This window comes from Chelonia mydas, chromosome 7 (genome assembly GCF_015237465.2).
Source record: "Chelonia mydas isolate rCheMyd1 chromosome 7, rCheMyd1.pri.v2, whole genome shotgun sequence".
NCBI lineage: Eukaryota > Metazoa > Chordata > Testudines > Cheloniidae > Chelonia > Chelonia mydas.
This window is the reverse complement of record NC_057853.1, coordinates 83,746,115-83,760,724: the sequence shown is the minus strand read 5'-3', so window position 1 is coordinate 83,760,724 and position 14,610 is coordinate 83,746,115. Positions and strand designations below refer to the sequence as shown.

General features: G+C 43.6%; 1 protein-coding gene and 1 long non-coding RNA gene across 3 annotated transcripts in view; one reads left to right on the top strand and one right to left on the bottom strand.

Moving 5' to 3' along the window:
* Positions 1–1,831: 1,831 nt before the first annotated feature.
* Positions 1,832–4,644, bottom strand: DDIT4 (DNA damage inducible transcript 4). Its single transcript, XM_007066743.4, has 3 exons — positions 4,254–4,644; positions 3,801–4,045; positions 1,832–3,227 (listed from the first exon to the last, which is right to left on the bottom strand). Exons 2-3 carry the CDS (start codon positions 3,979–3,981, stop codon positions 2,737–2,739), a joined length of 672 nt encoding a protein of 223 aa, XP_007066805.2. The 5' UTR covers positions 3,982–4,045; positions 4,254–4,644; the 3' UTR covers positions 1,832–2,736.
* Positions 4,645–11,925: 7,281 nt separating this feature from the next.
* The window catches only part of LOC122466608, a 16,147-nt gene continuing 13,462 nt past the window's right edge, over positions 11,926–14,610 (top strand). Inside the window, exons 1-2 of one of the 2 annotated variants that reach the window (XR_006292255.1) lie at positions 11,926–13,059; positions 13,970–14,198. This is a non-coding gene — a long non-coding RNA (uncharacterized LOC122466608). The remainder of the gene's footprint in view (positions 13,060–13,969; positions 14,199–14,610) is intronic. The other variant, XR_006292254.1, reaches the window with a different exon arrangement.

The following is a 14,610-nucleotide window of genomic DNA, read 5'->3' as shown; positions in this document are numbered from 1 at the left end:
CTTTCAAAGGCTTCCTGTCATGATGATCTTTAAGGAGGGATGGACACAGCCCCTTGAGCCCTCAGTGTTGCTCAGAAGGTGCATTTGAGAGAAATGTGTTTCCCCCAAGGGGAAAGCACATTGCCTCCCCAATGCTAGGGACTAAAATAGAGACTGAAACTTCTATCCCAGGGGTCAGCAACCTTTCAGAAGTGAAAGGTTATGCTCTAATAAATTTGTTAGTCTCTAAGGTGCCACAAGTACTCCTGTTCTTCTTTCAGAAGTGGTGTGCTGAGTCTTCATTTATTCACTCTAATTTAAGGGTTTGCGTGCCAGTAATACATTTTAACATTTTTAGAAGGTCTCTTTCTATAAGTCTTTAATATATAACTAAACTGTTGTTGTATGTAAAGTAAATAAGGTTTTAAAAATGCTTATGAAGCTTCATTTAAAATTAAATTAAAATGCAGAACCCCCCAGACCAATGGCCAGGACCCAGGCAGTGTGAGTGCCACTGAAAATCAGCTCGCGTGCTGACTTTGGCACACGTGCCACAGGTTGCCTATCCCTGTTCTATCCCATGCTACAGCACACAGACACTAACATGATGTGAAATTTGGGCTGGCTGACAAAATAACAAATACAATCTTGTGTGTTATTTCTCAGTTGCCTCACTAGGTAACACCATGGACTTCAACTAGAATATTTTGTTAGAAACAGAGGACATCAGTCAGCTGTGGTGATCCCAATAGACTGAGATTCCTTTCCTAATCTCTCTAGGAGCTGAAGTAATCCTCATAAGAGGGACAGAAAAGGCCCAGTCATATAAACTTAACCAGAAATATATGAAACTAGACAACAGGAACTATCAGCTTTCTTTAACCTCACTCCTGTTTCAAGAAATGTGTCCCCTCCTCCTCCTTTCTCAGGATCGGTGGTGTTATCTTTTAATGTAGAGTTTAAGCTCCTTGGAGGAGTGATCTTGGGACAAATTCATCCCTGGTGTAATCCTATTGATTTCAGTGAGTTTAGACATACCAGAAGACAAATTAATCCGTGCTGTGTCTGAAGTGCCCTATATACAGCTACATTTAAACACACACAAAAAAACAAGTCTTCCCTACAACTGTATCTTTATGGGTGAAGGGTATTTCCAAAATGAAAATATTTAGGATGGCTAAGAACTGCCAAGAGAAGGGGAGTGGGTATATTGCCTCAGGCAGAAGCAGGCTGTTTTTTAATAGCTTTTTATCCCTTTGTTACTGATAAGCTTGAAATCAGAGCATCATGTTCTTATGCCACTGCTCTAGGAGCATTAATACTGTCATAAGCTCTTCCCTAAAGTGGCAGGCACCGATCTTCTATGGTGAGAGCTCATGTGGGTGCTCTAGGACTAGCTTTTAGTTATTGTGCTTGCTCACTAGAGTGATTTACCTCTATCAATTTTAAATGTCCTGCAATTAGAAATTAATTGACATGATTGTACGTCTCGTTAATACTATACTTTACTATTTCAGATGGTTGAGGAACTTGAGGCACATAGTTCTGGGACCACATAGTTCAAGAATCCTGGCAGGCAGAAGGAAAAGAGAAATGTCTCCCAAAAATGCCAGACACATGGGTGTCTGAGCTACGTTAAGAAGCAGATTCTGCCACCTTTACTCATGCTCAGTAGCACTGCTGAAAAATCAGTGCTGCTGGTAATGGATTAAGGTACTACTGTGTGTGTAAAGCAGGACACGGCCCTCACCATGGTTGATGCAAGATACTCTAAACCTACAAAGTGAGGGGAAGCGTCCACTACCTTTAAAATATTGCTCAGATATGTTAAACAGGAGAAACCGACAGCTTGTCTCGTTTTAATTAGAAAGGTTTTATTAGAAAAGTAAAAAACACACCCAAAAAACAATACAATTGCATAGAAAGGCTTGCACTTGAACATCAAGTGTATTAATGTAAACTGTAATCAACAGAAGCACTCCATGGCATATCATATAGGTTGTTTGTGAGGGTGCCTGCCCTCATCCGAGCATCACGTCACACCTCCCCCTCTGGCATGCAGTATTGGAGTGCTGTAGGCAGCTCCCAGCAGCGTTTTCTTCAAGCATCAAAAATATGAAGTGATGACAACAACCCAACAACTCCTGCTTCTGCATTCCCCTGGAGTCTATATATAGCTGCCCTAATGTCAGTAGTGGAGCATCATCTTTGATCCAAATACATATACTTGGTCCCATTAGACCTAAGTTTAACCACCATTCACTCATACACATGCACCACCCTCCCCCTGCAAAAAAACCCAACATTGATTACAATGTATTTTGTTATTAAAAAAAAAAAAAATCAGCCAGGAATAGGGAGACTGTCTACCCCCAAAGCAGCCCTGCTGCTGCATCTGGCATCAGCACTGTCACAAGACTAACTGAAAAAGTCAGTACAATAAAAAGTTGTCCTACAATCACTGAAAGGTTAAAGCTAGCACTCACTTGCTATCTATGCCCACTCAGAGTGAGGGAAGCAGGATGCAGTTTTGTTTTCCAGCAAGCTTCCTCCTTGCCCTCCCTCTCTGTTTGGACTATTTCCTTCTATAATTGTACAGTCATGCTCCAAACTAACCGAGGCTCTAAACAGTTGCCACATTTTAACCAGCTTATGTTCACTTTTTCAAAGCACTTAAGTAAGTTGTCACGCCAGTTTCTCCTGGTGCTCTACGCCAGTTTAAAGAGTAATGATCGGTTATTCCTCTATGAGGCGCCTTCAGCACTCCTCTATTAGCAACTGCTCAGAGCTGTAAAGCTTCTTTTTAATGACTCTGAATCCAGTGCTCAGCTTCAGCGACTGACTGAAGCCTGGAGTGAAAGAAGTCCCAGAGCTAAGAAGTCCCTGGATTTTAGGCCAGAGCCGGGAGTCCAATCTTAACACAAGGGTCAGCTGGAAAGTAGGCACAAGATTCGGATCCACTGCAATCTGCCCCACACTGTGACACCCCTTCCCTTGTTCAACACACAGGTCAATGAGGGCACCTCTCAGGCCACAGGGCTCACTATAAGCCAGGTGAAGCAGCTCTTTGCTGACTTGAGTGACGAGTTGGCTTGGCATCACAAGTCTGGAGCAGCGCTTGGAATTGATGTTGGCTTTGTTCAGACTGACTTGGATTAGTTTCATGAGATCGTTACATAGGAGTTCGTCTTCAGGGTCATTTAACAAGTCAAAGTCTGGCAGAGAAACTTCATCCAGGTACTCTGCATCTGTGAATGAAAATCAAAGAAGGCAGGTCAGTATTGGCCAGTTTATTAAGCTGGTTTTTGTGAAGTGAGCTGTGGCTCACAAAAGCTTATGCTCAAATAAATTTGTTAGTCTCTAAGGTGCCACAAGTCCTCCTGTTCTTTTTCCCTAGTAAAAGTTGCTACAAAGGACCAAATGTTAAGGGCAAGAAAACTGATCAATTTATGAACTGAAGCAGCTTTTCTGTGAGAGAATAATGTACAGTACTAGGTGATAAACAACAGTATTGTGGGATAGGGAGAGAAGGGCTGCTAGAGTTTTATGGGACAATGTTTTTATTAAGCTTAAACCTCTCCCGTTGTGTATTTTAGCTTTACTGAATTACAATTATAGTGCACATTCATTTTGCTATTTCAATTGTGTTTTAAAGTATATTTACTGGACACAGTTTAGAAAAAAAAAAAACTTAGATTTTATTTTTTAGGACGTGTGGGCCCTGCTTAAATTTGGATAATGCCATCCTCAATTGTTCATTATAATTTGACTCAAAACACTAAAGAACATGACCTTTCAGTCCTCAAATCTACAGTACGTACCTCCTTCACAGCTCAAGCTGCTGTCCAGGGATTCACAATCGGAGCTCTCCGCTCGGACACAGCGATCGGGCACTTCCTGCTGCCAGCTCTTTCCCCGAGAGAAGATGGGTGAGGGCTGGTTCTCTCGCTGCTCTGGAATGGGAGGCAGCGAGGAAGAGAAGCTGTCCCACACGCCTGGCATCGCTGCTGATGGTCACCCTCCGGAGTGGAAGTGGGGACGCGGAGATCAGCACAAAAGACGGGTCCTGCAATCCCAGGCCAGCACAGAAAGAGAGAGTCAGTAACGCACGGCCTGGGGGGGGGGGTTACACCGATGGGGGCGGGCTACACTTGGGGAGGGGGGTTACACCGATGCTCATCTAGCGAAACAACCCGCGGGGAGAATGACAGGGAGCGGCGCGCTGTGTCCCGGACAGGCAGCGACACGAAAGGCAATCCCAGCGCGATACTTACCGGGCCGCGGGGTCCGGGCTGGGAGCAGCCGGAGGCGGGGGAAGAGGTAGTCGAAGGCTCCCGGGGATGACTGGAGGCTGCTGGTTAGGGCCAGGGTAGTGCTGTGCAACAGCCCACGCACGCTCCGAGCTCCCCGTTCTCGGCGCTGGTGTCCCCCTCACTCGGCTTGTTGAGCCCTTTAAATAGACAGCTCAGGAGCCGCCCCCGCCCCCGCCCCCTCCCTGCTCGGCCAGAAACCCCGACCCGGCCTCCAGTGCCGCAGCCACCAGTCGCCAGCCGGGAGTGTGTGGCGGGCTCGGCCAATGGCAGGCAGGCGCACGTTCGCAGCGTTCTCTCCTGCCCGGTGACAGCAGCCGGGGCTCCGCCCCCCATTGTGGATGGAGTCTGAGCTGCAGGCGGAGAGACCTTGGGGGCGCGCAGTGACATGATGAGGGGGAGGGAAGAAGGGGGGGGTGTTTATTAGGGAGTCTCAGGGCTTGGTTGGGCTGGGGAATGACACGGAGCGAGCCCGTGCACCCGAAAGGCTCGTTCACTGCGGAAAGCATAAGCCTCTCGTGTCTGCTGTAAGCTAGCTGCTATAGACGGGGCTACCCAAAGTCGCATTGCATTGTGCTGGGGGATCTGAGCCCTAGCTTAACTCTCGGACCCAGCGCAAGTGGGTGCCTTTTGCCCGTAGAGATTGAAAGGCTGAGGGTGGTGATAGGAAGAATAAGTGTTACTTATTTTAGCCAACTTTTATTCACCTTAATTGTGTCCCCGCCCCTCCCCCACACGTCCCATCCCCCATTATCATGCTGTGTCTGTCTTGCTGGATAATTTTTCCAAAGGAAGACGCGTTCAGACGGACACTCTTCGGGCAGTTTGGGAGAAACAGGGGATCTGTGTTCATAGTTAGCCATTTGTAACGTGAAAGAAACCTTCGAATATCGGTTGTTAGGTGCTGTAACAAAGACAAGTGATCGCTTCATATAAAATCAGTTCAACCCACTCCAGGCTAAGAATAAAAATCTCCTTGCTGGTAGGTGTTTCGGTACTGGGGTTCGTTTTTAAGAATACGATGAATTCGGATTGGTATGTCTAAAAATCCATTAATCAACTGAACACGAAAGATGCTGCCGTAATTTTCATCAACTGTTTCTGATGCAATCTTATAGAGAGGCGAAGTTTGAGTTTATTTTCAGAAATCCTAAAGATTTTTCCCATCCCTAACACACTATAAACGTGTGCCTTTCCAACTGTACATTGAGCTTACACATTCCAGCCTAGGATTATTTCGTGCACAATCAAGGTCAGGACATTCCTCCATGGTTTTCCTAACTTTTAGTCCTTAAAGCCTATTGAGAAACTAGTTTATTGCACCTCCTTTACGTCAACTGATTTTTTCGTGGGGGTGGGGGAGAGGGAACGGTGGAAGGGGTTGAATGCCTGATCATGCTATTGATCATTCGAGTCGATAAGTTCATTTGTTTGTTGCAATTCTGCTTATGGGAATTCAGGGGACACGGTGAATTCTGCACGTATAAAGCTAACTCTAGGTAAACAATCCGACACTAGCTGCAGCCCATCCGCGGGGTCCTAGCGTCCGTCCCGAACTCTGTGGCTGCTTTGTGTAAATGATTGGGAGAATTGCATCATGAGGAACGGGTTGGAGAGAAAAAATCCCCAGCGACTGCAATAAAGCAGATCGTTTCATCAGAGAGAAACTAGCAAGTCTACAACAGGAACAATCAACCGTATAACCTTTAAAATGAGGGCTTAAAGCTTGACGCAGTCTAAGTCTGCAAGAAAACGATTTCTTCAGTTTCACAGATTAAAACCTAAGTGTAGTACAGCCTGTGAGCTCTTTGATTATACTTTTAGTTATTATTAACTTTAAATCTTGAATTGATGTACTAGTTGTGTATGTAGTTAGATAGCTACCTTTTCTGGCCTAAGAGCCACACTCCCCTCTGCTGTCCTACATCTCAGGGCCACAGAGATGAGTCCATGCCAGCATATTCAATACACAGATTGTTGAAAATATTTCTGAAAATAAGAAAATAAACTCTCTGAAATAAGAAGGAGGTGGGGGAGCTGAAACAAAATGGAGAAAAGAATAAACATTTCCACCTAAATTGAGGAACAAACCACCTAATTAATTAAAAAGCCACAAACCAAGGAAAAACAAAATTGAAAAACAGTAAAATAATTTCCATAAGTAAATAGAAACAATTACACACAAGGTCTCCCCATTATAGGCCTGGTTTACACGTAACATTTTGAGTGGCACGCTCCCATGAGCAATGTAGCTATGCTGACCTAAGCCTTAGGTTTCTTCCTTCACCCTAGCTACTGCTGCTTAAGGAGGTGGATTACCTACAGTGAAGGAAGAAACCCTTCCATTGCTGTAGGAAGTGTCTGCACTGTGGCATATAGAATCGGTGTTGCTAGCACTAGAGCCAAATTCAAATGTAGAGGGGTTTGTGCCGTGTGCTCATCACAGGTGCCTTCATTCTAAATTGGTTAGCAGAATGTCTTTTTCCATAGGTTCATAGCTGCTGCTATGAGATGAGACACTAACTGGAGGTAACTGTTGATCTTGACCTGCCCTCATTCAGACAGTAGACAGTTATTAAACATTTTGCTGTCTCTCCACATAGCTCACCAAATCTATAGCAGGCTGCTAGAGGCTGAAAGTCATTTCTCCTGGATAGCTGTCTGGTAGCCTCAATTAACTGAGTTGATGGTCCCTGTGCAGTTCCTTGATGTCAACATACACTGTAACCATGGGCATACTTGTCAGGCCCAACAATCAAAGGACTGAATGGGAACTACAAATCAGTAGTTTGGGTAAACTGAAGACTTCAGTCTTGAGTACTTGTGATGATCCTTGATCCAGCACCTTTCATGAATATTGATTTTACTTACACACACATGCATTTTGCTGCCCTTACCACTTTTTTTTCTGTCTTAGGTAACTGCCTGTCCAGTCTATATTTGTCTGTAAATCTATATACTAATGATAGTCCTGGTTACAACATTTGAGTCATAGCCCCTGCTGTTTTCTGTCTGGTTAGCTATGGACCATGGCTATAGAACAACTTAGCATTGCTGAAGATGTTGACTATGAAGGAGGGCAGGGATTATGGACTGAACTCTGGTTCTCAGGTTAATGGAAACAGCATTGCAGAACACATCTTGGGGTTGTGGGGAAGCATATTATTATTGATAAATTAAATAAATTATAATTTCTGTGTATTAAAGTACGTGAAAATTGCAAGACAACCAACACAGCATTAAATACAGACACCTTCCTCTCATTCACTCTGGTTTACTTCTCCTCCTATTTGTAACCACATAACATTCCGGCAGCAACTACAAGCAACTGCTTCCATTAAATACTTTCCTAATATTATTTTTCAATGGAAGCAATTGCTGTCATTTGCTACAGGGACATTGTATGATTGTGAATGGGATGGGAGGTAGTTCATCAGATAGAAAATGGGAGAGGAAGTGGATCCATGAAACAGTCTCTTGATTCAGATGTAATCCATTATATTAAAATGTTTGAGAATACCTCTTCTATAGACATTTTTCAGTATCTTTATTGGATACCACAAAACAAGGTACCAGCCATTCTACAGTATGTTAACATGCTGTTCCCACTCTCTGTGGCTGCCTGTGAGTGTAACAGCTCTGTGCTGTGAAATTGACCTAACCTAGTCCGAAATTGGTCACTGCAGGTGCAGAGACTGCAAACAGAATACATTTAGCTCTCGCATTTTCAGACTTAAACCACATTCATTCATTGATAATTGTATCTTTAATCAGGCTTCCTGGCAATATGTGGGTTAACACAAAACATGCATGTGCAATATAAGAGCATTTGCTTAGTAGTCAACACATTGGGAATTCCATATGAGTCACCTGGTGTTTCCAATTGTTCCCACAACTCTAAAAAAAATCACCATTTTGGCTGAAATTTTACATGCTTTGTCCCAGTCCAGAGCTGAATTTATTATTTTAAGACTGAGTAAAATCAGTTCACTCATTTTTTTAGTTGCACAAGCATTCGGAAAAGTATACTGGGCCTGCAACTTTTGTACCTAATCCTTATTTCAGTGACTTCCAAAAATCTTTGAAGCAAATATTCGCTTGTACCAGTATCTAGTGCAGTAAGGCCCTGATCCTGACTGTTGATTCATTCTCTCTTTCTTTTGTACTACTCAGGATTGTATATCAAATATGGGCCTCAGAGCACAGGGTCATAGTTGTAGTGGATGGTTAGAGTATTAACTGTGATGGTTACAGTGTACACTGCATGGTTATCCTGCATTTCTGAAAAATGACTTGGTCTTTTATTGTATAAAAGATGATTGTCCAAAATCCAAATTAAGCTTTGTATATATATAAAAAAAAAAAGGAGTAGCTTTTTAAATGTTTGACATTTTACTGCACCAAGAGGGAATATTGTCTAGAGTTTAGAGCAGGGGATGATGAGGACTTGTCCATAATTCAGGGAAGTGCTTTAAGCTATACTGGCAAAAGCAGTCATTAGCTGGTATAAACTCTGTCTCCACGGGGGATGAGGCAGTAGATGTTGCCAGTATTGCTCCGCTGGTATACCCCAAAACTTTTTAAGTGTGGACAAGGCCTCACTGTATGATACTTGAAAAGATCAAATTAATCTCTTTTTGCTTCAATTAACTAATCTGTAAAGTGGGGATGGTGATGTTTCCCTATCTCTAAACTGGTCATGTGAAGATTATTTAATGTTTATAAAACTCGTTTGAGATTTCCCTGCAAATCGTGTTATGTATTTGTAGATCACTATTACTATGAACTTTTAAAGATTAGAACCTGATAAATGTTAAATATCTGGGAGAAATGGCAAAATGAAGATCTCTAATATGTTTGTCTTACTGTGATACTGATTACAGGTTTGTCATTGACATTGACCAAATTCTTAATTTGTTCAATGAGCTATCTTGGGTACTGCCCTTCCTGAGCAGAGACTGATAATAGTGCCACAATAAGCAGTTTGTATGTTTGTATGTTTTGTATGTTTGTATGTTTGTATGTAAGTTTGTATGTGTGTGGGGGGGGAAGGGTGAGAAAACCTGGATTTGTGCTGGAAATGGCTCTACTTGAGGATCACTTTAGATAAGCTGTTGCCAGCGGGGGAGTGAGGTGGGAGGAAGTTTTGTTTCATGGTCTCTGTGTGTATATAATGTCTTCTGCAGTTTCCACGATATGCTATGCATCCGATGAAGTGAGCTGTAGCTCACGAAAGCTCATGCTCAAATAAACTGGTTAGTCTCTAAGGTGCCACAAGTACTCCTTTTCTTTTTACAGTAAGCAGAGTGGAGTATACATGCAGGATACAGTAGAGACTAGACTAAGACCTCCAAGATCGATGGTTTAGGAATATGGATTAAGCTCAAACTGTTATTTTGCCAGTGTTTCCTGAAGCAATTTTTGCTTGCTACAGATTATTTGGGGAACTTCATAGCTCATTTGACCTCAATTTAAAGAACAATTAGTTCACTGCCACTGACCTCAATTCCATCTACTAAAAACAGGTCATTTTGTCTGCAGTCAGTCTGGCACCAGTTCAGTGTTATAGATGCCAGTGCAAGTTCCTTACTGCTGATGATAGTATATGCAACATGCAAGGAAATTTGGTGCTAGTTGTTAGTGGAATAAGTTGAGGGCAGACCGATGAGGGTGTCATTGCTAGAAGAGTTTTGCCTAAAATTTTCCACCATTGCTACTACTGATTCATCTGTGCAGGTGAAAGCAATGATTGGAATATCAATGTAGGGTAGCTGCTGGTGTGTTAGCCAGCATGCAATGTAACTCTGCTAAGAGCATATTTAAATGGCATAGTAGTTACTCATGAAGCTGAACTAGAGACAGAAACAGTGAGACATTTTAGGGGGGTGGGAATGTGGACAGGATCTGAAACACAGTATAGATCCACTAGTTCTGGAAGATCCCCTTATATACATGGAAGCCAAAAGTATTACTAAATTATGTATATAGTGTACTGGGAGACGGAGTAGCCCATTGGATAGGGCAGGAAACTGAGAGTCAAGAGACCTCAGTGTTACTCCTGGGGCTGTGCCAATGACTTTCTGGGTGACTGTCAGCATGCTGGATATATTTCTGCATCTGTTTCCCTATTTGTTAAAACAACTGATTGTGTAGTATGGCTAGCTAATGACAAAAGGTAGAGTAGTCTACAAGTACTCTATCTAAAGGGTCAAAACTCCAAAGAGGGAAGAGTAGTATTAGAGTTTTACATGAGCTATTTATATAATTATTAATTATAACCAAGAATAATTAGAAACAATTAAGGAAAGGAAGTTTCTAAGAAAAATATTAGGGAAACATTGGGTTAAAAAATCTGAAGTTGTATTGGGTGTAAATTTTTATTTTTAATGATAATGCCTTGCATAGAGAAGAAGCCCTTAGGGATGTAATTTGCTGTGAAGTTTCTTTGCTCTCATTGGCCTCAATCCTTTAGTTTTGCTGATTGCCCTCAGATCCCATTGATTTAAATAAGACTTTGATGATGCAAAGTTCCTTAAAAGACCACATCTAATGTGTCTGAAAAAAATGTCAATAATACTTAACATTTACTTAGTCCTTTCCATCTTCAAAGTACTGTGCAAATTAATTTGCTTTAGTAAAGTTCCTGTTGGGTATGATGCAGCGAAAGTGTTTGATTCCAGGTGAGAACTAGGAGCCAGAAGCTCTTCTCAGGATACATGTGCAACCACTGTAACTGAGAACAGAATTTAGCCCTGTACATTTTGGATTCCTCACCTGTAGGATTGAACATTTTAAATATAGCCCACTTATTGAAAGACATGACTGTGTCAAATACTTATATAGAAATGAAGTTATGGTAAAAATTTTAAACTAGTGTACTTTTCCATTTCTTAAATAAAATAACAGTACTTACAAGTTATTACATAATCACAGCCTCTCTGTGGGTATAATAAATATACTTCGTTTTACTAGTTTTATTTTCCTAATTTAGATTGCGCTTGTTAAACTCTTTTGGGGCTCTTTCTGTAAGCTATCCGAATTTGGAGCACTAGATGTAGAACCAATTATGTGAAAGAAAAATAAACACGAAGCTGTATTTTTCCATTTGCTTTTCACTATTAATAACATGAATCTTTTGCTATGCTCGTGCTGTTTTTCACGATACTGGAACTGGATACAAGAGTTTAAAAAGAGCCCTAACCAACCCCAATATACACTGAGTTGTTTGCACAGACGTTCTGGACTGGCTGCTGCCTGCTGGATCTAGTTTCTGTATGTCCCTCCACCAACCTATCCCACCCCAAAGATGAGATTCATGAGTTTACATCGATTTGTACAAAAAAAAGGGGGGGGGGATCCGTTGCAAATGAAGGGCTGTTTTCAAGGACGCCTGGAGCAGAGTGAAATTAAAGTAGTACATTACGAAAAGGTTATAGCAGATATTTAAAGAGGGCTTAAGCTCATGTACCCGTCTGATATAGATTTAACCGTTGCACGTAATTTATCTTAGTTGATGGGGGTTTTCATACCTCACGTTGCATTTAAAGCCAGTTATAAGGAATGGGTTCTTTATGGGTATTTTCTTTTACGGGCAAAGGTGAACTGAGCTGATTAGTGTCCGTCCCAGTCTGGTGCTCATTTCCACAGTGAGGGTGGGATTCTTGTTTGCTTCCGTTTGTCCCTTTAGCCTTACTTTATGTTTTATGCGAGCTAGTGGAATCCGAGGCAGAACTGGGCATTAAACGTGCCCAGACTGAGAAGCGTTGCCTGCAGTCCCAGGCAGGCGCTTTGTCCCTGCAAAGGGTTAAGCGCACTCTTGAGCTGGAACGTGCCATCCAAGGCGTATTCCTTGGGAGGGAGGGCAGCTCGCTGGGGGATTTACATAGGGGACGAGCCATACGCACAGGCCCCCTAAAGCAGACGTGCTGAGCTCAGCGATTTTGCAAGCCTGCTGCTGAGCAGCAAGGGAAGGGGGTTGCTGGCGGTTCCTCAGGCACCGACAGGAGGCGGAGACAATAACAAGCGCCTCGGGGAGATCAGCTGCTGCCGGAGTGGGCGGTGTAGGGCGGGCACCTTCCGATGAAATGCATGCGGCCATAGGGCCAGGCACGGGCGCTCCCCGACCGGCGGTGGTAGTGCAGAGAATAACCGGGGAGCAGCAGGCCCCGGATGGAACTTTGGAACCAGGTGGTGCTAGGAGCAGTCCGTCGGGGGGAGCTGGGAATGCAGCATGCCGCGTGTGGGGGAAGCTAGGGCCTAGGAGTGGGCAGATAGGAGGAGCCCAGGGAGCAGCTGTGCTTCGGTTTCCGGCGCTACAGATTTGCGGTGGAGGAGAACTAGTTAGTAAATATTCCCATCCCATGCCAGCTTTCCAGACCTTAGTAGTCTGGGCAGCACTTGCTGGGGTTTGTGGAGAGTTGGCTGGTCACCTGGTATTGACTGTTTCCCAGCTATTAAGTTGCATTAAGACCTCTAGAAATACATAAAATACTTTCCTAGGGTCTCTTTCCCTGCAATCCGTTGCTGTAGTCGCTTCCAAGCTGCTCATAAAGGGAAGGGGTGGGGTCTAGGAGACACACTCTATAGGCGGGCTGGGGCAAGGAGCACAAACAGCGCCCAAGCTACAATCGTCATGGAGTACATCGCTTGTGCAGGGCTGCGAGGCCAGCAGGGAGTATCACATCATTCAGATCTGGGAAGCACCCCAAGATACATCCTGCCAGTGAATGCAAAGACCTGTCCCCTACTGGCAGCCATTTGGCACCTGCAGGTGGGAGCACAAAGACCCCAGGGAACAGCCACAGGTTGTGCATGCAGCAGATTAGGGAAGGAGGCCAAAGGTGCCGCTCAAACTGAATAGCTTTGAATGTTAGGATCCTGTTGAGTACCACCAAGCCGGTACACAGAGGAGGGGAGGCTGGGGAAAGAGAGGAGCCCAGCTGCCATGATGGGGAAAGGAAGAAAGCAAGACCAACGACCAGGGTTAGGTGTGGTTGAGGAGGAGCTGGAGGGAGGAGTGCCCTGAACATGACAAGAAATGTGGAGGCAGTACTCTAGGCTGAAGAGAGATGGTGGCGCAGGGGAAACAGACTGTTGGAGAGGGCCAGCACAGGTTGATGGGGGTGGGGTGCGTGAGTGGAATATGATAAGAGAAGCAGCAAGGAAGGGAGTGCCAGTGAGACACAGGAACACGCACACAGATATGTTGAAGAATGAAGTGAATAAAGGGGAGTCAGACAACAGAGGGGAAAGGAGAGATGGTTATCACTGTATTTTTATAGTGCACTGATGGCATGCTAGATGCTTTGAAGACTTGTAGCAAGTCAAGACTTGTGTGGAGCAATGTACAACCTACATAAAGAAGAGGGGATGGTGTACAGAGGTTGGAACTGGTGAACAAAGGAGTTTGAAGCAAGAGACAAGTCTAATTTTAAAAATAAGAGACAAAGGGGGACTAAAAGGGTTGGGGGAGATTGGAACTACAGAGGGAAGTAGAAAATCAGAGACAAGAATGAAGAAAAAGGGACACAGGAGAAAAAGCAAGAGATGCCCAAGACAGTGTTGAGCTTCCTGTCCTTTCTTTGACATATCCCTATTGCAGTCACTCAGGTCTGTCACTGTTGGGTGTGTTTGTACTTTTATGGACCTCATTGCTATATACTTTTTTAACATGCTTTCAGATTGCAAGCCTTGAACTGGCACTGAGGGGAAATTTTCAAAATATCCACCCCCCAAATTAAGGGGATTCACAGGGAAAAGGGAAATAAAAATAAGGGGCAGGACAGCACAGAGGCAGTTTGCCAGCAGTGAGCCTGAAGGGAGACACCCTGCCCAGCCAGTCTCCATCAATACTAATACCTGAAAGCCAGCCACCCAGCAAAATCCCCAAAGTTATCCTGATAGAGAAAGGTAAGAGCATTTCTTTGCTGTGTTTGTGTCTTAGTGGGTGCTAAACTATTCTGGTTATTGTGGCTAAATAGGTGTAGTTTTGGTATCTGGCTGCATTTTATTTTCAACCATGCACTGAGTTTGGTCTCATGGCAGCAGGGTTGGGATCACTATGCTGGTGGATGTGCCATCTTTAAGAAAAGATGTGACAATTCTGAAGTCAGAATGTAAAAAAATAAGGAGATAGTCTCCAAAACTCCACCCACAAGTTAAGCTTCACACACTTCTGGTACCAAAATGCAGTCCCACTCTCAGTAGATTTTGGAGCTCTGTATAACCTTTTATCTGCAATGAGAAATTGTTGATGGATTTGATTTTGACTAATGGAGGTGTTGGTTGCGAATCTGAAGGTGGAAGGCAATTTGGGTAAAAG